Source organism: Artemia franciscana, chromosome 15, assembly GCF_032884065.1.
Source record: "Artemia franciscana chromosome 15, ASM3288406v1, whole genome shotgun sequence".
Classification (NCBI taxonomy): domain Eukaryota; kingdom Metazoa; phylum Arthropoda; class Branchiopoda; order Anostraca; family Artemiidae; genus Artemia; species Artemia franciscana.
In genome coordinates, this window is record NC_088877.1 from 18,994,898 (window position 1) to 19,021,402 (window position 26,505).

Here is a 26,505-nt window from a genome sequence, read left to right on the forward strand (position 1 = left end):
TTTGATCAACAATCACGAGAACAATTTTTTTTTTTTTTAACAATTGTTTATCAAATAATTTTCGCAAAAAATGTTCTTTGAGTGAGTATAGTCTTATAGTTATATATAATTGGTTTATTGGGTTTTTAAGTAGCCCAGAGCAGTTGTTTCGGTGAAGGTTGTTGTACTGCCTGAAATAGAAAATTTATGTGACTGGAATGCTGGGATTTCTAGTGCATGTTTTAGCAGAATATGGGAACGACGGGCTGCTTAGGTACTGGTATGGTTTTATAAACAGAATATGCGCATATCAGCTTTCTGCAGACCTTGGAGAGGTATTCATAAGTGGATTTTCACTGTGTTTCTTTAGTTCCTCTTTTCATGGTTCTGTCAATTTGTATTTGTTTACCTGCATTAATTCAAACTAGCCCATAAACTTGATATATCAAATAAATAGTTTATAAAAAGACTCTTCTGCTTCCTCCACGAGAACCCACACCTCTTGAGTGATTCGGCCACGTGACAATACGCCTAGGAAGTAAACCCTATGTTAGCATCACAAAAAGGAGTTTACAATATTTTCAAAATCAATTAAAAATTATTTTGATGTTTTCATTTAAACTCATGTTTACTGCTGTAATTTTCGCAGTTTATAAACCTTTTCATCGTCTGTTCAAACTCTGAATTGTTCCGTAATATACTAACATTTTTTCACTACTCTTTGGAGGGAAATGGATAGGTAATTGAGAAGAAAGTACCTTCTAATATCTTATTTTAAGCAAGAAATCAAGTTAATAATATGTACCAAACCTCTATGACAAATTAATGGTTTTTTCTCTTCTAAATTGTAAAAATAAAACAAAAATCTCTTCATGATATCCATCCTTGAAATTTCCCGCTTAGATTTGACAAGCAAAATTGACTAGCCACGATTTCAATTGTGGATCGTTCTCATCCACATTGTTGATCAACAGAATCTTTGTTGGTCACTGGAACGCGATTGTTAATCAACAATGTCGCCAGAAAAGGCCTATATGAGGAACTAAAGCATGATAGTGAGCAGGGATTATCTCAAAAAGACCATCACTTAGTTGCTTTATAAGAAGGTGTAACAAACATTTACAAATTTAAAAAAGATAATTGCTAGGACTAGTGACATATTGATAAGTAACAAGGCCTTAGAAGCTAGCGGTGAGAACGAGAAAGGAATGAAGAGAAGAGTGCAAACAATGCATCTCTAATACAAAATAAGCTAGATGATTGGGAGTAGCTTTCATTTTCAAGACCATCACTATCGAGATACTCAGACTTATTCACTTGCATAAGAGCTCGGAGTATAACACCAGATTCCACCGACAACACTTGAGATTGGTTGATACGAATTGGGAGGATTGAGTTGACAAGCTTTGTAAAATGATTTTGGAGATTAATATTAAACGAAAGCAAAATATTTTTATAATGAGAAACGAAGTCACATAGCCGAAGAGACGAATTAATTGGAGGTGAACACTTAACACTGTTTATAACACGATCCCAGGATTTCTTGTCACAAGGACCATCCCAGGCATTCAGTCTCGTTCTACGCAGGGAATATTTGTACTCTCGTTTGGTTTTCTGTTTTATTTGATGTACTGAACCAGAAGAAGGACGGTTACAGGCTATCCACATACGGAGCCAGAACTTAGCTTTTTGTTTAACTATCTTAACTTTAGGATCAACTTTCCAAAAGGGATTGCGAGTACCCGTTCGCACGCACTCGGAGGGTACAGCTGTTTTAGCGGCAGACTTTAGACAGAACACTATTTGCTGATAATACGAGTTGATATCTATCCGAGATGAAGTTGTAGATACAGATGTTTGCAATAAGTGGAAAGGCACTTTAATAGATGATAATAACTGGGACAATGTCAATACATAAAGTGGAACATTGGTATTTTCCCAATTTAACTTTGAGAACCACTTGGGAGAGTTACGTTGCACAGAGGTCGCCATGGAGCAAGATAGTTGGCACGTGATTGGTAAATGATCGTCGTCGATTTTAGAGTCTTCCACGTGAACTATTGATGAAAGTAGAGTTGAATCTGACACAATTACATGATCAAGGTTGGAAGTAAGACCACCACGATTGTGAATATAAGTAAATAGAAGATCTTTATCAGCAAGATGGAATCCCCCAGGTAGTGAATCGAGAAAGATTTCAGATCGGTCGGAATTAGATAATAAGTCAGTGTTCATGTCGCCGGCGAGAACCCATTTGGTATTTTGTTTTGAAAGGTCGCTAAGTAGTGTTCGTAGGCGATTACATGCTTGTGAAAAACTAGACAATGACTGCACAGTCTTTTTATTACAGGGGAAATAAATGTTTATAAATGCGGTATCACCACATTTTATCGCTAAGATGTTAGCGTCGCTGTGCAATAATATCGGCTGAGTCTTGTGTCTGAAATAGATGGCCAGACCTCCCGATGGTCTTCCACGGGTTTTTTGGGCGGCTCTCAAGAAGGTATAATGGGTCCGAGAACGCTTTAGGCTATCAACATTCACTTTAGAGAGAAGGTGCTCCTGTAGAAACACAATATCATTTTCAAGTAGCTCACTTATCAGTAGATCCTTGTCTTTTGTACCATTAATAAAAAGGGAAACAAAGCTAAACGGAGTTTGAGCATTCATTTATTAGCGTTGTTGAGAGCCGATCGGAGAACTTTGCATTTCAGGCTAAAACTTACGTGTTCCATAGTGCAGTTTGCACATTTTGGTGAGGCTTGGCAAGGGTTTTCCTTGGAATTCACATGAGGGCCAGAACGTCTGGAACACTTGGGATGTGCTGGTGAGCTGGGACAAGCTCCAATCAGGTGATCAATACTTTGACAGCGAAAGCATCGACGCGGAATGGATTGAAAGGGCTTAGCGCGAAAAATTTCATACCCAATACGGATTCCCGACTCCAGAACCGCGTTCAGAGCGGTTTTGTCGACAAACTCGAGGCGAAAAGTACGAGAGTCGCCGATTTGACTAGCACTAATAAGTCCTTCCAGTGAGGCCTCCAAATCAGCTCTTGAATAATTATGGGGTATATCCCGGACCACAGCTAAAGGCTTTTTATCAATCACTCTGGCTCCAGCGTTAGGGATGGAGCTAGTAACAGCTTCAGCAAGCGAGTCGGCTGAGCGCTTATCGCGTACCATCACAACCCAGCTTTTGCTATGTGGCTTAGATTTTAGACTTATGATTCCGTCATGACCATCCAACGTTTCGAGCTTCTTCATGCGAAGGATAGGGTCGCTGAGCTCCGGGGGTGGGTTTCTTACAACGACAGCGTAGGACGGTTTTTTCGTATTTTGAGTAGGGGCTACAAGCTTAGACTGTCCCTCTGTAACCTTGGACGCAATATCACGCAGCTGTTCAAGGCAAAAATTCACCTTGGCACTTAGGGTACTGAAGGCATCGACAGGGATCATTGGCACTTCGCTGGGACATTTGATAACAAAGTCCGAAAGCTTTATTTTCTGGGAATCGCACTTTACAAGCGAAGAAATAATGTCCGAAGCACAGTTTAATGCAGCATTGGCTCCTACGCGCTTCGATGGGACTTCGATGGGATCAATTTGATCTACCGCTATCCTTTTTTTATCAGCAGCGTGTAGCTTGGTAATGATTGGATTTCTACGGATAATAGGTGAGACTGAAGAAAATACTCCCAATTTATATGTCGACTTAATGGTTTTCAAAATATATCTCTTATCCGTCAATACAACGGTTCCATTGACTGAGAGCCTCTGAAGGCTTCCTGTAACCTAAAATCTGGAATGCTTTTCCTCGTTATGGCCGCTTGAGTGGCCCGGACCACTCAAGCGGCCATACCTACTTGGAAGTAAGGGTAATTATTATATTCTTAAAGTACGTTCCCATTCTGATTTTTTGTTGGAGAAGGGTTACTCATAATTCCTTTCATCGCAACAGTTAACAGAGGTTTATCCAATTTCAGGCAAATTTGGTGGGAAATAAGGGAACTTTTAATGCAATTTTCGGGGTCCATGCCTAATCTGACCTACGTGGGGAGATAAGATCCATAAATAAGTGTCATCAGGACATTTAACAGAAGATCGGAATCTGAGCTGAGCTCTGTGAGGTAAGGGAAAGAGGGACCCTGAAATTTGTTTTATCAGAACAATGACCGGAAAGGTTTTTCCAATCTTAACCAACCTAATATGAAGTAACAATTACTTTCCCAGTTATGCGTTTCCACTGTAGAGGACTCGATTCAATCTCTATGGTGGAAATTGAAGGGGAGTTGTCCATACTTTGTTTTGTCAAAAGCCCTTGTACCTGAAGACCATATCGTCTCCAAACCAAACTTAGTGAGAGGTTAATATAAGGTTCATAATTGTTTCTTTTTATGATGTGTACATGATTCTGTCTCTGTGAGAGGAGGGAGAAGGGTATCAGAGTCTCTCCTCGTTGCCCTAATTACTTGGCGGAATGACGGAATTCGTTTGACAAACTTTGTCAACAGATACCAGCTCTAGTTACGGTATTGAGTTTGCGAGCTTGATCGAACTCCTTTGAGGGAAAGGCTAGATTCTTTTATCTGCATCATTAAGGATAATCATTGGATCTCAATTAAATTTGTTTGTGATCAACAAGTAATACTTCTATTGTCCCTTTAGAGGGGTTGAGTCCGAACTTATAGACAATGTCACTTTTGTTTCTCCACGACTTTGACCAATTGCTTACAGTTGTAGAAAACAATTCACGGGGCTGAATTGTACTGGAACTTCTGTTTTTTTTTTTTTTTTTGCATCTCCCTGAAGGTTACTGTTAATTTTCTTCATTTTTTGAATTCGTGGAGGGTTCCCTGTTAACCTTCAGAATTCATTTAGTTAGTCATTTCAATATTCTTAGTCTCTGCTCATTTTCATAAGCGGCAGGCATACCATCTCTAAAAGTTTGCAAACCTCTCACCATGCTCAGAATAAACTCATAACACTTCATCATCATTACGCTCCCTTTTCAAGTCTTTTCTTCATCAACTTTTAATTTCTCTTTCAACTAGGTTTTTTATTAGCTATCCAAGGTAGGTGATCCATCAAGGAAAATGGACGTTTGGCTTTGTGCTAAAAGATGTGTTGTCGCAGAGTTCTACCATTTTAAAAATATAATTTGAATTATGTATATCTTTGACCTAAACAGTAAAATCATTAGGAGTGCCGAGGAATTTCATGTCTTTTCATTTGTCGCATACTGACTATCAAAAGGCTATATTTTCTTTCCAATGAAAGATGTAGAAATATTATGCGATCGTGGCGTTCTACTCAGTTTCAATGAATAGTTGGACGTGATTGGGAAAAATAACAGGTAAGCAGGGCCTTCTGCAAAGGCGAGAGGGGGGGGGGCTTAACACCACAGAGGTATGGACGCCGTAGAGCACATTAAAAGATGTGCCAATGAGGTAAGTATGTAGAGCTTTTCGTTGTTTTAAGGTTACGATTGGGAAAATTTTACCGGGATTCTAAAATTTTAATTTGTTTAAGTAATTTCCCTAGAATCACCCTGACCTATGGCTATGAAAGCATGAGCAGTGTTTTACCCGGTAAATTCAGAAAAACTTTACAGCCAATTTTTGTATTTACCTGCTTACAAAATACAGAAATTACCCCAATCTGGCATTGGTTTAGGGGGCCTGAAAATACTTTTGCTCTAGTGACCAAAGGGGCTTCTGGAGTCCCCTAGTGAGGTTAAAAGATACGTAGTTCAGTTTTAATTACATTAGTTTTGAGGTTTAGCAATCGTACTTTTTTTTTGTCTCATGTTTCATTTTGTGAGTTATAAGTGTTCCTTTTTTTAAGTTGCTGTGGCCCGAAAAATCTGCTATATTTCTTTCGGTATTTTGAGCAGGTTATGGATGAGATAAGAGGCTCTGCTAGATCCTTATAATTCTAAGATGGTGCAAATTCTGTTTTACAACCTGCAAGGGTGTGTCCAGTATTTTTGTTCAGGGGGACTACGAAAAAACTTTAAGAAGTGCATAGAAACTTTTTTTTATGCATTTTCGCTACGTTTTACGGGTCGGACGAAAATTTTAGGAGAGGGGGTTCGAACACCGTGGATCCCACCCCCTGGATACGGCCTTGGCAACCTGAAAAGGCTGAAAATTTAATTTGTACCTAAGCTGAGGCAATTAAAGCTGAAGAAGTAAAATTGGCTCTCATAGATTTCGAAGTTTGCCCCCACCCCCAAGTTTTGTTATTTGACGCCACTGCTCTTAATTAAAACTTGGTAACCCTTTTTTCTGTATTAAATAACAATTAATTTGGCAAATTTCACATCCGGAATATGAGACAACATAAATTTACGAAGTCATGTACTTCAGCCGACCCAAGACTTTAAAAAGGGTTTAGCACAGGCCGAAGGAAAAAAAATTCATGAATCACCAAGTTTTACTGGGATTTGATTCTGTTTTCCTAAGTCGGGTGTTCCTAATTACTAGCCACATCCACTAGTCTAGCCGACACAAATAGATTTGTTATTCGATTCATCTCGTTGATCAAAATAATTGACCTGTTAATCAATACTTCTTTAGGAAAAACTAATAATCACTGTCTCTCTCATATTTGTTTTAACTTGGTTTCCGGGGATCATTCCTAGCTTAGGTATACTCTCTGGAATTGTTCTATTAGAAAAAGTATTGGACTCAACTGTATAGGGCTCAGCTTATTACTTGTCAAGACAAAAATTTGACCTAGATTCCGGCAATAGTTTTTTTCTTCTTCTTCTAGAAATACCATCGGTAAATGGTTGGAAACATGCCCATGAAAAGTTCAAAAATGTTTTCAAAAAACCGTTTGAACAAACCGATGTCATTCTGCTCTTATCTTTTATATGTATTTTGGACAAAATTTAGTTTCTTCAAGCTATTCCGAATGATGCAGCCTTAAAAAAAAAAAAAAAAAAAAAAAAAAAAAAAAAAAAAAAAAAAAAAAAAAAAAGGCAAAGAGATAACACAATTAGAATTACGCAGATTTTTGTTCCAATACAAGAGGTGCTTGCATTTTTCCCCATCCATTACTTATGCTCGTGACCGAAAGAAAAGGCCTAAAACTAGTTTTTTCCCTTATCTTGAAAAGTTGGTTGTATTTTTATTTTAGGAGTGTATGTGAGGGCTCTGATATTTTGCTGATAATTCCTGGTGTAAACCAGGCTCATGTGTACAAATTCATTTTGTAGGGGGGGGGGTTTACATTCGTAAAACAGACGAGTTATATAACAATCGCATTAAAAGACGAAATAAATCATACATTAGTACTACAGTTTTGGATTCTGCCGCCCAACATTATTTATGTATCCGATAATTTTTCAAATTTCAGATAATTGGGATGGGTATCTCGAGGACATAAAATCCTCGGGCTACATACGTGGAAACCACCTTTAAGATTATTATCCTTTTTAATAGTCATATTTTACAAATTCATTTTGTCTTATTCTCCACAAAATTCATCGAACAAGTCTATGCGTATAATAAATGTGTAGTATTTATTAGGTAAAGAAATGTCAAGTTCAAAATTTTGCTTTTGATCCAGTAGAACAGGAAACAGGCTCCCCTTCCACTTATGTTTTTTTTTTAGCCAGGACAGGTGTTCCATTCAGCACTGTTGCTATTGTAGTTTAAAGCATTTATCACATCATAATTGAATAATATCGTGTCAGTTAACAGTCTATAATGCTTATTTCTAGTCGAAGGAAGTTTTTTGTGAATGCTACTTCCGGAATATTTCGGTCTGGTTAAATGCAGCCTAATTAAGCTGTGTTCGATTATGGCCTTAAATTGTAATTGGGGTTAGAAAACGTTATTCCTCGGTTTTGGGAAAAAATCTATTGGAGTATAAATTGGGCATTCATATGCAAAAAGTTATAATTCATACGATGGTTGAATAGAGGAAACTGAGAAAAAATGGGGAAAACTTTAAAGGTGATAAAAGGAATTTTGAAACACATGTTATTTGGTCTAAACGTTGTAAAATATATATTCTTCAGCGGAATCTTCACAGTCAATTGAGATACGTCCGCAGTGTTTGATTTTAATGGAGAGTTGGTAAATTGGGAAAAATGCGAAAGCCGGCTGATTCAGTTCACTATTTAGGACGGATAGGAGAAATCCCTGGTACTTACATGTTATAGCGACCACACTTTATTCTTTTCTGTAAGGAAACCGGTTTTCCGTGTCCACTCGGAGATACCAGCTTAGTCTGAGCGAGAGAAACTACTTTCCATTTATATTTTAATTAAATACTTAATATATAGAGGTGGTCAGGTTAGGTATTAAATATAATAGGTTCTGGGCGGCATGTGTCCCATAATTCTCTGTTTTATTTTCCATAATTTTGTTGCTAAAAGTATTATATTTTCATCATATTTTGGCATATTTCGTTAGGATTAAGGTAACTTCAGTTCTTTGGTGTGGTCATTCACGCAAGTACCAATCCTTGGAATATCGTTGGCTCTCATATTTTTGATTAAAATGTAAAAAAAAATATAAGTGTAAGAGGAAATTAGGGTTCTGAAATAGATGTTGCAATGTTTTTGAACTTAGGTGAAACGTCTATAATATCCACGACACTTAGGATCAAATACATACCTAACGCTGCTTTGGGGTTCTAACTTCAGGATTTAGGACATCCGTCTTGATTGTGCAGAGGTCAAACAGTTTTCCATTTCAGGAGAGAATTGCCAGGCTCATTGCAATAATCGGCTTGGTATGCATATGCTAAAAATTGTTTTTTTTTTTCTTTTTTTGTAGAGTATCCTAAATGCTGTCTTTTTGCTGATCAAGTCATGCATGAACTATTATTCTGCTATTCAACTACAGTACTTTCTTTTCAGAATAACACCCCCAGCCAAATACTCCAAATTAAGATAGTCTTTATTTTTGAATTCCTTTATCATGTCTTGTATTAACCCAGTCCGGCCAAGACTGAAAGAAAAAGAAGCAATCAGATAAGCAAAGAAAGAAAAAAAAATCAAGAGCATGTTTTTAATGCTTCTTGCTTTTTTTTATTTGTTTTATTGGAATATAATTATTAAGAGAGAGCCCAGATTTAATTTTTTGAGACATTAAGTATTGTATAGAACATTTATCTGATATAAAAAGCTAAATATTTGAATTCAGGTTGAGATATACTGCATTCGTAATCACTCAGTCGTCAATATTTTTAATTGTTCTATTATGTCAATAAAAAGAAAATAAAGGAAATCCAACAAAAATAAAATCCACCATCTTTGCTATAATACTACCCGGTGCAAGAAATTGCTGTCGAACTTGGTCGATTTTCTCGTTACTTAACATCGCCAGTTCACCCTCATTCCTTCCTGAAACGACTCTAAGTCTAAACGACTCAATATTTAGCACTAATGTTCAAGACTAGTCTTGAACTGTGAACCTCTCTTTAAAAAAGAAAAAAGAAAGAATTATTATGTAAAAAAATATATAGTGAAAATGATGAAAACGAACGATTTCGTTCTCACAAACTGCGTTACCCTTTATTCTTCTTCTCTTTTAAACGTCTGTTACGGTCGCAAATAAATACTTATTTTTTACCTTGAAATAGTGCTAATGGTATATGCAACCTAGAATTTAAGGTTTGACAGATGAAAATTGCTTCTAATATTTCATTTAAAGCAAAAAAATGGTCTTGTCTTCCATCGTCAATTGTCCCTGTCATCAGCCACTCGAAGTACTTTCAATGTACCTTTTTCTTATTTCACCTTCTACCCTTCATCCAACTCGGACTAGTTTAGAGACCCTATGGTAGGAATTTCATTTTTGCTTCCTTCAATGTGACAGTCCAGCCGTGTCTCGTGCGATGTTGTGTGATTTTACTGCAGCCACTAATTGTTGAAATGTCAGCCAAGCTTACCTTTAATAATTTACCTTTAATTTACTTATTTAATTTACTTTTTAATTTAATTTCCTTTTTTAATTTAATTTACTTAATAATACTTACCTTAATAATTTACCTTTAATAATTTGATAATTTACCTTTCAAATAGTTTTGGGCAGAGTAATTCCCCAAAGGATGCGCTATAATATGTACTTTACTCAGTTGCTTATCGCTCTTATTCTGCTAGACATCGTAGAAATATAGTCTAAGAACATGACTGAATCTCAATTGGAGTGCCAGTAAAAATATATGGTACGTCAAATTTTGCTACAAGATGGGTTCGCTCAAGAATGTCAAGAACTAGCTCATATATCAGTTCGGATGATAGGGCCAGAATTCAAAATAAATGGAGAACTTTAAGAGGTATAAGATCGTGGTAAAGTTCAACGTAACAGGTGAAAGCAGTCCATTTTACTATAGACAGTTGAACTGGTAGAGAGAGTAAGGAATTCAATCTAGCAGCGTTATAGATATTCTGCTCATAAGCGAAGCCAATCCTTCTGTATTTCCATTGAAACTTGCAAGATGGCTATTGTCAGTTAAAGACTCGTTCCAGCAACGTAGAGCAAGCTCTCCCCAGTCAAGCCTGCTCTGATATTGGTTAAAGTATCCCTAAAATTTTGACACCTTCTTTTCTGGCTCCCTTGCTAATGCAGCAAAATACGCTTTAATCAAGAAGTGCTGTCGTCAAGAAAAAGATGATAGAAAGGGAAAAAACTAATCTTTATCGCTTTGTACGCAACAGTGGTAATGTATTATATATCCCTCTAGGCACTGAATGATAAAAGTAGCAGGACTTATCATTTACTTTTTTTAAAAGATATCTGTGGGGAACATTTCAACCATTTGTTATGATAAGAACGTAAGTGATTTTTGTCCAGTTTCTTAGAAACGAAAAAGAAGCTTCTTGACGCTATCTGAAAAATGAAACTTTAGGACAGTGAATTTAGAACATAGTTCCTGAGAAGACGGTCCTAAAGAAAAAGGAATCAGTTGATCTGCAACATAGGTGTATTCTAATTAAAAGGCTATGGAAAAATAGAGGTGTTGCTTACTTTCTGCCACCTGATGTACATCTTATATTGAAGTTTTCTTCACTATGGGTATTTAATACTCTTCACAATGTGGAGGCACACTCTCGCCACAACGTATATCCTTTTGCTATGTATGGCAAAATCTGCCATATGTAGTATGCGTCTCATGATGCGTACGAAAAAAGCTTTTCCATCAAAAAGAAAAAAGTCCAGATTTAAAGCTTAAAACGATAAATGAATATAAATGATTATAATGGATTTATAATCTTTAACGACCTTTCTTTAAATAATATGTGAATGATCGAAAGCCGGGAAAGGTACAATGCCGCTCTATTTTCGTGGGGGGGGGGGGGGGGGGTAGGGCTGGCATTAGAGGAGGAACGGATTTCATATTTTTTTTTTGTGAAAGTTAGAAATATTGCGGTGGGAAAATCAGAGGTTGGTCTGAGCACGGGCTCACGGGCTTTGCTTTGGGCCCATTCAATCACATAAATTTAAAGTCCTTGTACGGATCTGATGTGAATAAAATGTTATCTGCCGTCCTTTCCATGTTAAAGTGTATCTGTTAAGCCTCTTTTTTATGTGGTTTATTTGAATAATTTAGATCCCGTATCCCCAGGTCTCCACTTACGATTTCACCCAAGGATCCATATTTTTGGATCTTTTAAATTGTGATATTTTACTTTGTGATGCTCTGGGGGCAAATGAATGTTGCCAAGTTACTCTCTTGGGTTCTGATCCTTGAAAAGAGCTCTAAACCTTTTAATTTTACATCTGACGAGCCTTTTAACCAAGTTTCTACGATGATCCGTTCTGTATGATGGCTTCCGGGTAAAAGACACATGGAGACACACAGGTCTTTACCAAGTCAACACTGTCGTTTTGACCATGATTTGTATGCTCTTGTTCGATAACTACTTTAATTCAGTAGCTGTTGCAGGTTTTATAAAGTCAGTTATTTTTTTCTGCTATCCCTTTCTACTAAAAAAAAAGAAAAAAAATGAAAAATGTCTACTGAAGTGTAGTTTTAGACAGTGCAGGGTTTTCTACGGGGCCCATACGTCCAATGCTTGGTATAATCTCATTATGGTACAATCTAACCTTAATGGCTGTAATGTCAGCAATGTCTGGACCAGAACGACGTCAGTTTATAAACAGGTGTGTTGTTGTGCTGTCAAAACAATTTGAATAATGTCTTGTAGATTCTATTTCATTCTAAAAATTGTGTTGGGGAACCCTGTATGTGGCCAGCGAAGAACTTTTAGTACAGCTGAGGTAGAGAAAGTAATGAATTAGCAGGGAAAATGCTTAGTGGGCTTTGCAGTTTGAATTGACATTAATAGCTGTTTTTATGATGTGTGCATCGAGAAGTTTGAAAGGCTCAACAGTCTAAAAAGTGGCAAGTATTCAAGACCAGGATATTTTCCAGCTAACTTACAAGTTACTCTTTTAGCTTCTGGTGGCTCTTCTCAGAGTTATGATTCTGAGGGAAGAAATTCGACCTATCCAGAAATGCCTAATGTTTGCACTTGGGCTACAGTAACATCCGCTGGAGCCAAAATAGTTTTACCAGAGGCAGGTGTTTTTCTAACTGTTCCACAAGGAGCCGTTCCTCATGGTAAATCAGAAGAAATCTATGTTGCAATTATCGTGGATGACCGAGATCGACCAGATTTAAATGGTAAGTTAGAAGAATTACAAATCAGTCAATACTTTCCAATTAGGATTTGTGTCTCTTTTTTCTTAATTTAGGGTTACATTTTTAAGTGTCTTCTAATCCATTATAGCTATTGCGCCCTGTAAAATGAATTTAAAAAATATTAAGAGCCAATGCTCAAAATAAAATGCTCAATTTGTGACAAGGTTTCATATAAAAAGCCCTAAAAATATAGACTACAGTGTAATCTTAAAAGCACAATATATAAGGTACAAAGTTCAAAGAATCACGATAATAAAAATTTTTACTTCTAGAAAATATAATCGTATATTATAGTTACAGGCGTCTAAGATTCAATATAACAAGAGGAAACAAGGCTGAATTATTTGAAAACATAAGATTGTTTTTATTTTAATTACTATTGTTATTTTATTTATTAGTTAGGAAACTTTGAAACGCCGACCAAACTAATTTGCACTTAAAAGTAAAAAATACAAGTAGTATCAGCATAACTTCCATTTCAGGGACAAACTAACACAACGATTATATTTTATCCAATTTCAAGGTTTCTAAATAAATCTAAGTAAGGAAAATAAGTTCATTTTCAATGAATATAAACATAAATATAATAGATACGTTCATATTGCGCGTAAGTTCTTTGTTTCCTTTTGTAGCAGGATATAAACAAATTATACTCGTCTGTCATAACAGTTTCTCTTCCCTAGAACAGTGGCTCCCAACATATTTTGGTTCATGCCCCCCCCCCAGCATTTTTAAATTCCTTATGTCATGCTCGTGATGTTTAAATTGTTTTATTCAAATTTTTACCTGCATTCACGTGAAAGAAGCTTAAAAGGAAACTTGGAATCTTTTATGGGTCTTCCTTTTATGCTAGTGAAAATATTCTTTGAATACAACACGTTTATACAATGTCTAATGGCATTGTAATACTACAATGTATCTTTAAATGCATTTGAATGTGACGTCATTCACATGAACAATGTTTTTTTTTCGAAGTTAAGGTTCTAAAGTATAGTCTGCTGAAGGCTGTATGTACTGTCCATGACCCACCAAAATATGACCTTGCCCTACCGATGGGACCTGTGCCCCATGTTGGGAATCATGGACCTAGAGGGTCAAGATGTTAGATTTGGGCATTGAAATAAATATTATCATTGGCTTTTGATATGGTATTAGATTTGGGTATTGAAATAAATATTATCATTGACAGTTGATAAGGAATGAAATATATAAAATCTACTTTTTAATTTTTTCCATTTTTATAATATATGAACTTTGGCCACTAATTTCTTTTTATCTTCACTTGTTTTTTACTTTACATTTGCTGCATAAGGCCCGGTGGCGTAAGTATTCTGTTAGAGAATAAGCACTTTATCCATACAGCCCCTGCCACCCCAAAAAAAATCTGCTGAGTAGTGATCCTAGATTGAGCCAATATGCACAAATTGGACGGTAAACATGTAATTTGTCTATTGAATCAAAAATCTACATGACAGAAGCATCGCCTCATATGTGTTTAACTATGACTAGGCAGATTTTTGCAAATGTTGGTTGGCAAACTAGATTGCATGATCATAAGTGCGTTCATTGCATTTGTGAAATTGCATTTGAGACAAGTTGTAGGATTTTAACATTTGTTTGATCATAGCCTCAATTACGAGTGACGACCAGGTACGATATCTTATCGAACCAAATAGCAGGTGATTATAGATCTTATACAAATTAGATTCAAAACGAATGACTATCGATACCTAACTGTCAACTTGCTATTTGACTAACATATGTTCTTCGATGACAGGCTATTTATCTTAAGCTCGAAACTACTATTCCAATTGCATTTTCAGAGAGACAGACTTTGCTGAGCCCGCTGATCGCATGCGGACCGTCAGGTCTTAGTTTGAAGAAACCTGTTGTGGTAAGCTTCCAGCACTGTGCTCTGCTGACAGGCGAAAACAGTTGGAATTTGACAGTACTCAGTAGTCCAAGAGGGGCGAATGAAAAACCCCAGTGGGAGGTAAAGAAAAGTTTTGATTTTGTTTAGCGTTCCTACCCCCCTGTGACGGGTGTTTGGTTTATTGTTTTTTATTTTTAGGGTGAACGGAATCGTGTTTCCTTGATTGGCATATATATATTTTGAGGGTTATTTATTGCTATTGCGTGTGTAAAGAATACTTTTCTTGAGCAAGATGATATTTTATTTTCGCAGCGGGCATGTATTGACTGACTTGATTCTTATATGGTAAAATTCTGACTGTTGAAGCTTTTACTGTTGTAAGTTATAGATGTCTATTCAGACAAGAAACATATATTGTTCACTAGATAAAAGTAAAAAAAGTAATTTTTATTCCCTTCCATGCGCATAAATATTAGAGAGGACGTGTCTATGGCTCTATTTCTCGTAGAGCTCCACCTTAACCTTTCATTCTAAATTTCTTAAGTAAGACATAAAACAGACCTATGTGACGCCAGTCATGCATTCTTGTGTATGTTATGGGGGGATATACATTTGGAGAGTGGTTCAAGTTTCACAAGACAGCAAAACAAGTGAATTTTATGGGTATTATGTAAAAACAGGGAAAATTTTTACCTTCCTGTGTGGAGCACATTAAAGAAATTGATATTAAAGTATAAAGCTCAAGAGATCAACTGGAATCTATGTTTTTCGATGATTAATTGGCGTTTTCTTCATCGAGACTTATGATGCATAAAATCAGGAAAATATTATTTTTTCTTTGTAGTTTTAATTTACAAATTCACTCACAAAACGTCAATGCACAATTTCTGGCACAAATTTTTGGAACAATCCTAATTTGCTTCAGGTGTAACAAAAGAAAACCTGTGGGGGGGGGGGGGTCCATATAACTCGTCGAGATTCCTTAAAAAGGCATGCAATAAGACCATCCGGTAAGTATTAGACGTTTTCACCGACATATAGAATTTCATTTCTGTTACATACAAGAATAAGAATTCCGGTCATCGGTTATAATACTAAAACAGTGGGAAATGATTTTTATCAATTTCTGTTGAGTTTTGATTTTTTAGGCCCTTCTAGATTATAATGTTGATTAGTTTACAGTTCCATATCTTACTTTTCTTTAAACTTTACATGAATGTGAATAAAAAAAAAAAAAAAAATATTGCGAATTTGCACTTCCTATGCTGGAAAACAAAGAATCGAATAAGAAAAATGTCGAAAAACTAATAAGAAAAATTTTAAAAAGACCAAGCTACCTTATAAAGAATACGATAAAGCAAAAGACAAAAAAAGGAAATATAAACGGGCATAAACCAAAAAAAACATTAAACGAGAAAGAACCGAAAAAAGTTAAAGTAACTTGCCAAAAATCTTTGTGCAGCATGTGAGGAGCAGAATTAGCGGTTCCACCCAGATTTGAAGTCAAAGACATGCAGTATCAAGGTAGGGAGATCAGGGTTGTCACCCCTAGTGATTTATTACTATTTCTAGTGATTTGTTATATTGCCTAAAGAAAAAGGAAAGATAATTATTTTAAATTGATTAAGAATTTTTATGCTTGTTTTTATTATGTTAACCTCTCTAAACCAGCCCATAAATTACTAGATTATTGAAGAAAACCACTAAATCAACCAAAAAATCACTAAAATCTAGTGTCTTTTTTCTCGCCGGGTGGCAACCGTGGGTGAAATATACATATGATGCTTGACGGTTGTTGGAACGTAAATCGAGAATATTCAGTCGAGAATTGAGTTAAACACTCAAGAAAAAGCTATAAGCAATTTTTTTATCTTGATATTAACATATTACAACATTTATTAACATTTACTAACATTTATTAACAATTTGATACGTAGTAACTTATAATTAGCGTTTGTATGAATAAAACTATTCTTTGTGCACCCTATATTTTGAAAGTTTGTCCTTTATGATCCTGTTTGGGCATTTTCTGTTACTTAAACAAGAGAGGATATTATGTAGCTTAAAAAGTTGACGTGATAGATGAAGCTGTGATTATCTGTGATAAGCCGTGATTATAACCTATGATTTTGCTACTCAAAGGCAAACTGTTCAGTGATGAGAAAAAAACTCACTAATCGATGTTATTGAAATTGCTGTTGCAAAATTGTGAATAATCGTGCATTATAAGACAAACGGTTGAACTTGAAAAAGCTTTTATAAATATTGGAACGTTAAGATTTATCTAATTCCTATTTTATGGCACTTTGAATAGATGATATAAGTCAATTTTGATATTTATATTGAGGAGGTGAAAAGGTCTCACTTTCGTACTTTCAAGAGAGCTATCTATTCTAACTAAACGGCCTTTGTGATTCAGGGGTCATTGTTAAAGAATTGGAACAAAATTCGAACTTAAGCGTTTTAATTCTTAATGGTCATGTTAATTTTAGTGTGTGTTTTAAGTTTCAATATTGCTCCTTACTTTCAGTTAAAAAAACTGTTTTTTTTTTATTGAATATACTGAGTAACTTCTTATTCTTTGATTTTCTTATTGCAGCCTGTTCTGACATTGGGTGATGAGACAATCAACACTTCAATTTATGTTCAAGTCGAAGCATCAGAATGTCACATCCTAACAGACGAATTAAACTATTTTACTTTGATAGGAGAAAGTTCACCAAAACGAACTGCAGCAAAACAGTTGCGACTAGCTATTTATGCCCCGTTGACTTCTGATAATTACCTGAAAGTATACGTGACGAATGATACTGTCGCTGCTTTACGTGTAAGTGATGCATCGTTCTCTAATATAAATACATAATCAACTTTATTTGCAAATATTTAGCACAGTTGTGTCATTTTTTGTCGGGGAGGGGCGTGCGCCATGTTTTGCCACTTTAGATCTTTAAATATACCTTTTTTGGGGGTATTTTCATTGAAAATTGAATTTTCCTCGTATTTTTATCAAATAAATTGAAAAAAAGAGCAAAACTGCCCCCTGTAAATGCTGCAAAATGCAAAATTTTGCCCCCCCCCTCCTAAATTTTTCAAATTAACACCATTGATTTAGTACCAGAGTGTAGAACCTAGTTAATGGAAATCAACCTAGTTTCAAAATGTTTTGTAATGTACAGAAGAATCTAGTTAGTCTGCATTACTAGCTGCCAAAATTTGGGATAATCGACACCCTAAGAATACACTAATTCTATTATCGACCCTTACTATGGATAAAAAATGTTAATAAAGAAAATAATCTTATATGTTTAATTTTTTATTTTGACAAAGCCCAATTTTTACTTAAATCTATGATAAGGGAAAGCTTATGGACTCTTGGGAAGATGGGCAGTGCTTGGCTGGAAATTTGTTACTTTCAGGCAGGGCCGTATCCAGAATTTTTTTGGGGGAGAGTTAATTTTTCGGGGGGGGGGGGGGGTAAACAACTTTAAAAAAACTCATAAGCAATTTGTTTATGTGTATTTCTGTTATGTTTATACGATTCGGACAAACATTTAAGGGGGGTCGAAACCCCTAACCCCCCTCTGGATACGTCCTTAGTTTCAGTCTTAAGTCGGCTGGGTCGCGAGGTTCGGTTTATTTCTCTGTTTTATTAAAACAAAATTACCTTGACTGACAGCAGGTTCAACTGAGTAGGTGACGACTGATAGCAGGATTGCGAATGGCGTTTTTACATGCAATTTATACATTACAAATGTTTGACCTACAAAAGTATAAAGTAATTTTGGGGTAGCCAAATTTGCTTATAAAACGATTGTTGGTACCAATTAGATATTCAAAGATAGGGCTGTTGCCCGAACCTAGCCCATCTCCTGCCTATCCTGAAGGATGCACCTGCGCGTCAGCCTAACTTCAGTTGCTACATTGTAAATAGTGAAAGAATCAGCCAAACTTAAGTTACCATATCACAACTTACGTAATTAGCTCCGCCGGTTTTTGCAGTCTTACACCGCTTGCCCAGGCCTTTGGCACTCATAAATATAGCCAAATGTCATCACTTGCTTTGCTCACTATGTTCAGCGATTCAGGCAATTGTCCCTTGCAAATACAGCCTGGCGTTATCTCTCTCGATTGGCAGCTACGGCCTTTCGCTCTTGTTATCATGGGTCACTTCTCATTATTTTCTTAGCCTATACTTTGGATGTAAGAATTTGAATTTTAAAGAATGAATATACGGCTTGTAAAGAGATGTTAAAATCTCCTAGAAAGTTAACATGGCCAAAACAGGTTAAAGCCCTGCTGGACAAAGCTGGTTTCTCACGGGCATGGAATGAAGATATATATATATATATATATATATATATATATATATATATATATATATATATATATATATATATATATATGTCGGTGGTGGCTATTGTTTGGTCAGTGGCGCGCTCCTGTAGAACAAGCAAAAAATCCACCCATCTTCAAATGGGTAGGGGATAACACGGGAAGCGTCGGACGATTTGTCCCAACCACACATAGCACCCCCGACTGAGGGTGAATTATGAGGAGATCCGCACATGCACTACGTGTTCCTCATTGATACGCGAAAGTTTGTTGTGTTTTTATTTTTCTAATTAAATCTTCGGAACATCATTAATCTGAAATTTTGGTTTTTCTCTAGCCAAAAGAAAACTTGCTTTGAACTGGTACCATTCCATTTACTATTCAAAAGTGGTCACTGGTGCCTTTTTATTATATACTAATTTAGTGGTGGAATCCTAAAGTTACCCAATGTGCATTTCAGAAACTAAATGACAGAGAAAATAGACTACGCTATTCGAAGCTACATAAAAACTTTGGCGGGAAGTGATCAATAACTCTATTTCTTTAAGTTGCTATTTTATACTCAAACAGTCTAACTTCCTCAATGCTCTTTCCTTTCTTCCTGTAAAAGTTTTTTGGAGATACGTTGTATTGTCAAGTGATAGATCTTAATGTGCAAAAACACAAAAAGATGTAATCAATCTCTGTTGTTTCACGTTATAAAGAGAAGAGCGCTAAAGTTGTGTTTTTTTTCCTCATTGTTATCAATGTCAAAACATACTTCGCCAGTGAAAAAAAAAGGAAGTAAAACAGAACAGTTATGTTGTGAACAGAATGGTATTTATGGTCTGCTTTATGGTCTGCTACTTTTTCCTAGAAAGTTAACATGGCCAAAACAGGTTAAAGCCCTGCTGGACAAAGCTGGTTTCTCACGGGCATGGAATGAAGACCAGGATCCCGATTGCATATATCTATCTATATAAAAATAAGTTGTCTGTGTGTGGATCTGTGGATCTGTGGATCAGGTGACGTCACCTGAAAAAACTGGATCAGGTGACGTCAAAACTGAAAAAACTAAAAAAAGGCAAAAACTACAAAAAAAACTAAAAACTAATAAAAAAAAATAAAAAAGCTAAAAAACTAAAAAAACTAAAAAAAAGCAAAAACTACAAAAAAAACTAAAAACTAATAAAAAAGCTAAAAAACTAAAAAAAGGCAAAAACTACAAAAAAAACTAAAAACTAATAAAAAAAATAAAAAAGCTAAAAAACTAAAAAAACTAAAAAAGGTAAAAAACTAAAAACTAAAAAAAACTAAAAAAAAGGAAAAAACTGAAAAATAAGCTAAAATAAAGGTAAAAACCAATAAAAAACTAAAAAAAAAACTGAAAAAACTAAAAAAAGGCAAAAACTACAAAAAAAACTAAAAACTAATAAAAAAAGTAAAAAAGCTAAAAAACTAAAAAAACTAAAAAACCTAAAAAAAGGTAAAAAACTAAAAAAAATAAAAAATAAAAAAAAACTAAAAAAAAGGAAAAAACTGAAAAATAAGCTAAAATAAAGGTAAAAACCAATAAAAAACTAAAAAGAAAAAAAGGAAAAAACTAAAAAAAAATTTCATCTAAAAAACTAAAAAAAACTAAAAAAGGTAAAAACTAAAAGAACTAAAAAAGAAATAAATAAATGACGACACTCAAAGAGAAAGCGACCAGGACAAAAGGAATGTTCGATTAGCAATCAACAAAGCACCGGGACACAGGGAGTATAAATGACGACCAGGACATAAGTAAAAAATAAACTAACAAAACTAAAAAGAAGGTAAAAACTACAAAAAAACTAAAAAGAAAAAAAAACTAATCTTCTATATATATAAAAATAAGTTGTCTGTCTGTCAGTGGATCTGTGGATCTGTGGATCAGGTGACGTCACCTGAAAAAACTGGATCAGGTGACGTCAAAACTGAAAAAACTAAAAAAAGGCAAAAACTACAAAAAAAACTAAAAACTAATAAAAAAAATAAAAAAAATAAAAAACTAAAAAAACTAAAAAAAGGCAAAAACTACAAAAAAAAACTAAAAACTAATAAAAAAGCTAAAAAACTAAAAAAACTAAAAAAAGGCAAAAACTACAAAAAAACTAAAAACTAATAAAAAAATAAAAAAGCTAAAAAACTAAAAAAACTAAAAAAACTAAAAAAAGGTAAAAAACTAAAAAAACTAAAAACTAAAAAAAAACTAAAAAAAAGGAAAAAACTGAAAAATAAGCTAAAATAAAGGTAAAAACCAATAAAAAACTGAAAGAAAAACTGAAAAAACTAAAAAAAGGCAAAAACTACAAAAAAAACTAAAAACTAATAAAAAAAGTAAAAAAGCTAAAAAACTAAAAAAACTAAAAAAACTAAAAAAAGGTAAAAAACTAAAAAAAATAAAAAATAAAAAAAAACTAAAAAAAAGGAAAAAACTGAAAAATAAGCTAAAATAAAGGTAAAAACCAATAAAAAACTAAAAAGAAAAAAAGGAAAAAACTAAAAAAAAATTTCATCTAAAAAACTAAAAAAAACTAAAAAAGGTAAAAACTAAAAGAACTAAAAAAGAAATAAATAAATGACGACACTCAAAGAGAAAGCGACCAGGACAAAAGGAATGTTCGATTAGCAATCAACAAAGCACCGGGACACAGGGAGTATAAATGACGACCAGGACATAAGTAAAAAAAAAAACTAACAAAACTAAAAAGAAGGTAAAAACTACAAAAAAACTAAAAAGAAAAAAAAACTAAAAACTAATAAAAAAACTAAAAAATCTAAAAATCTAAATAAACTAAAAAAGAAAAAAAAAGGAAAAAAAAAAGGAGAAAAACAAAACTAAAAAACGAATGTATATACAGACCGGGACACCGGGATACAAATGACGACCGGGACACAGGGAATATAAATGACGACCGGGACACAGGGACACAACTACAACGGGGACACCGGGGGAAACAGGGGGATATAAATGACGACCGGGACACAGGGACAGGGAATGGTCGATTAGCAATCACCATCAACAAAGCTCAAGGGCAATCATTAGAATCATGAGGTATAGATCTGAATACAGATTGTTTTCCCATGGACCATTATATGTTGCATGTTCAAGAGTCGGTAAACCTGACAATCTATTTATATGCAAAGACAATGGGACAGCAAAGAATGTTGTATATTCGCAAGTTTTACGTAGTTAAAACCATATATATATATATATATATATATATATATATATATATATATATATATATATATATATATATATATATATATATATATATATATATATATATATATATATATATATATATATATATATATCTATCTATATTCACAGGTGGGACATAGGGACACAACTACAATGGCGCGTAACTATTATGGCGCGTAACGACTTACGCGCGCGGGGGGGCTTGGGGGGGGGCGCGAAGCGCCCCCACCAACTAGGTGTTGGGGTGGCGCGAAGCGCCACCCCAACAGCTAGTATATATATATATATATATATATATATATATATATATATATATATATATATATATATATATATATATATATATATATATATATATATATATATATAATGTCGGTGGTGGCTATTGTTTGGTCAGGCTGCTTCTTTTGATGTTTCTTTATTAGCATGACTTGTGTCAGAGACGATTCTCTGTCATTTTTATTCGGGGAGAGGGGTCCATATCCGGATAGTCAAGGGGTATGGGCTATATAATAATTTTTCTCTCCAAATTATTAGGGGGCAACTGCCCCCTAAACGACACCCCTGACGTGTACCATCATAAGCTACTCCATATTATGCTTATAGACTAGACCAGTGGTTCCCAACCGGTGGTACGCGTACCCCAGGGGGTACGCGAAACCCTCGCAGGGGGTACGCGAAGGTCCCAAAATTAATTTAGTCTACATCTTTAAAACTTGTTTCTTACTCAGTTCCAACATTTCCCTCAAAATCAGATAACATAACCCATTGTACGTAATTTCAGACTCATTTTCAAAACTTTCGCTTTCAGTAACCCGCTAATTTTTCTCCATAGCCGTAAGGTCTCGATTTAAACTCAGCGGGTTCAGTATCTTGTCATCTGTTGAAACACGAAGGTCGTGAATTGTGGTTGCAAACAAAGATGGATAGATTCCTGATGAGGAATAACAAGAAGCCGAATGATGGTACCCAAAACTCTGAACCTGCACCTAAGAAGAAGAAATATGACGAATCATCGGTCAAAGTGCGTCGATATTTGTCAGAATACCTAGGGCTCGAATTTAGTGCGACAAAGTCTGATCCAGTGAATGCACAGTGCGTTCTTTGTGGTCAAGTCTTGGCCAACAGTTCCATGAAACCTGCGCATATGAACCGGCATCTCAGTACTGTGCACCCTTCTCATGTCGGTAAGCCCATAGAGTTTTTCAAGCGTAAACAAGAAGCATTCGCTAGTAACTGTTTGGAAATTGCAAAAGTGGCATCAGTTTCTTCAAAGGCTCTCCGGGCTTCGTATGCTGTTTCATATTTAGTTGCGAAACAGAAAAAACCGCACACCATCGCCGAATGTCTGATATTACCAGCACTAGTGAAAATCAGTGAAATAATGTTTGACACGAAAACTGCTACTGCCCTTCAGTCTATACCTGTGTCGAACAATACCATTTCAAGAAGGATAGAAGACATTGCAAGCGATATTGTCATGCAGGTTATTGAGCAAATAAAGTTGACGAAGATGTTTGCGTTACAGCTTGACGAAAGCACGGATGTGTCAGGTGAAGCCCAGGTGATCGTCTTTGTTCGATATCAAGATTGTTCTGACATAAGAGAAAATATTCTGTTTTGTCAAAACCTACAGTCAAGAAAAACAGGAGAAGAACTATTCAAGGTGATTGACAAATTCTTCGCAGAAGGGGGCATCTTGTGGGACTGGTGTCTATCAGTTTGCAGTGATGGAGCTGCCGCCCTAACAGGGAAGAATAATGGGCTCATGGCCTGGATAAGGAAGAAAAATCCAAAGGTGAAGTGGTTGCACTGCATCATTCACAGGCAAGCTCTTGCATCGAAAAGGATGAACGCACATCTGCACGAGACCCTTAACGAGGCTGTAAAAGTGATCAACTTCATCAAAGCCCGACCACTGAACTCAAGAATGTTCAAGTTGCTGTGCCAAGAGATGGGTTCAGACCATCAATATTTACTTCTGCACACAGAAGTTCGCTGGTTGTCTCGTGGGAAGATTTTAAACAGACTTTTCGAGTTTCGACAAGAAGTTCATATGTTTCTTCTGGAGCAAAAATCTGCATTCAGTTCACTTTTTGAAAACCAGGACTGGGTCTGCAGGCTGGCCTATCTTGCGGATATTTTCGACAAACTGAATGACTTGAATCTGTCAATGCAAGGTTTCCGGACGGACGAACTCTCCCTGAATTCGAAGATGTGTGCTTTCATGAAGAAATTGGAGTTCTGGCTTAAAAAGGTTCAAAGAAACAGCGTTACTGTCTTCCCGACCCTTGACAAGTTTGCGGACGATAGTGAAATTGATAACCTCAACACAATCTGTGATTGTATTCGGGAGCATCTGACAAAGTTGCGAGATGAACTTGTGTCATATTTCCCATCGATGATGAACCAAGATAGAACGCAGGATTGGATCCAAAATCCATTTGTTGAAGACGTGACCTCAAGCTCCGGTCTTAGTGACAAGCTTACAGAGAATCTGATCGAACTTGCCAGTGATCGCGCCTTAGAACTGAAATTCCAAAATGTAACTGTTTCCCGGTTTTGGCTGGAGGTGAAAGGAGAATACAAGGAACTAAGTGAAATCGCCATGTCTGCTTTGTTACCATTCGGATCCACTTACCTTTGTGAAGTGTCATTTTCGGCAATGTCATTGATCAAAACCAAACACAGAAACAGACTGAGTGTACAAAATGACCTTATAATTGCCGTTAGTGACATCGAGCCAAGATTTGATAATATTTTAGCAAAAAAGCAGCCTCAAGTTTCTCATTGATTTTGTACGTACATTTAAGCACCGTCATATTGGACAATAAATCTCGTGTTTTTGAAAATCTGATTTTAGTTAAGAAAAAAGTAAAACAACGATTCTCAAGAAAGGGGTACGCAAACTTTTTGGGCCTTGACTAGGGGTACGCGGACCGAAAAAGGTTGGGAACCACTGGACTAGACCATTGAACGGATAAGGGTTTATATCCAAATCAGAGCACATCCTGCCATTCTGACAAATAAAACAGATCATTGGAAGGCTACTTAACAGCCTGAGAAATGGCTTTATGTCTGTTTTGTTCCCAATCTTACGGCATTATTTATGAGGATCGATCCTCGGGGATCGATCCGCGTGTATCTAATCCACAGGCGATTTAACTAACAAGACTACCAATACCAGCAATTTTCTGTCTGGAAAACTCTTTTGCCTTCTAGCGTTTTTGCGCACGCTTGTTAATTTAGAATATTCTACGTCATTTCCCCAGCCTTTCTTTTAAATAGCAAGACCGAGTTACACATCGAATGAAATGGTGCATCGAATGAAATGGTCTTAATAAAAAAGTGAAAAGTACTTTTCAATTCGAATCTGAAACTTCAACGTCGAAAATGAACAAGTAAATTACAAAACGGAAAAACTGACGCAGTTAAACTGAAATCGAACATCTAAACAGCGCATCATTTGTTTCGATGTCTTAAGCTCGGGAAGAATCAGAGTGGTGAATATCGACCCACTTGAGGGTTCAATTTAATAAGTTTAAGGATGAATTCGATCAGGAGTCGTCAAACATCAATGCTTTTAAGCTGCGAATTCCTCTATTCATTTTTGTAACTTCCAATTCCTATATGCAAAATATATGCTAAAAAATTGATGGAAGGTGACGTATGATAACAAATGTCAGAGGGCCAAATGTCGTAACTGCAAACTAGCGAGTGAAGTGAGTGCAGAGAGATGATGTTAGGCTATATTTGCGAGGGACGAAGCCCTGAGTCACTGTAAAAGTAAGCAAGGGGAGGGAGACGAGACCCTTTGCTTGTGTTTTAAGTTTGGCTAAATTGAAAAGGTGTATATATTTTTTTTTTTTTTTTTTTTTTTTTTTTTTAGAACTTGTATGTTCAAAGAAAATTATTTCAGCATCTGAAGAAAATGACATCTGTGATGCTGGGTCTTTAGTGGTGAGCCGTCTCAAAATGATAACCTGTCTTTACTGGTGGCTTAGCCAGAGTCGACCCAGCTCTAAATGGGTACTTGAAGAAATCTGGGGAAGGTAAACAGGAAGGGTGTGCAAAGCACACAATGGTTGGCCCCCAATCCCCCATTGCACTTCCTGGCTGAAGGGCCAAGAAACGAAGATCAGCACCGCCGGTAGGGACTGTAAAGTCGAATGCCATATCCTTTACCTTTATATATATATCTATATATATAAAAATAAGTTGTCTGTGCGTGGATCTGTGGATGGATCAGGTGACGTCATGTTTGTTCGCATATGACGTCTGAATTATTTCACACTAATACAAAAGAAGAAAAAAACTAAAAAAGGTAAAAACTACAAAAAAAACTAAAAAGAAAAAAAATAAAAAAGCTAAAAAACTAAAAAAAACTAAAAAAAGGTAAAAATCTAATAACTAAAAAAAAACTGAAAAAAATAAAAAAAGGC

At 35.6% G+C, this 26,505-nt stretch overlaps 1 protein-coding gene across 4 annotated transcripts in view; it reads left to right on the forward strand.

The window, feature by feature from the left end:
- The window catches only part of LOC136036139 (netrin receptor UNC5C-like), a 216,043-nt gene that overhangs the window by 117,371 nt on the left and 72,167 nt on the right, over positions 1-26,505 (forward strand). For all 4 annotated transcript variants that reach the window (XM_065718169.1, XM_065718171.1, XM_065718170.1 and 1 more), the window contains 3 exons: positions 12,402-12,629; positions 14,471-14,640; positions 17,120-17,347. In XM_065718169.1, the coding sequence (XP_065574241.1) occupies positions 12,402-12,629; positions 14,471-14,640; positions 17,120-17,347 (626 nt within the window). The remainder of the gene's footprint in view (positions 1-12,401; positions 12,630-14,470; positions 14,641-17,119; positions 17,348-26,505) is intronic.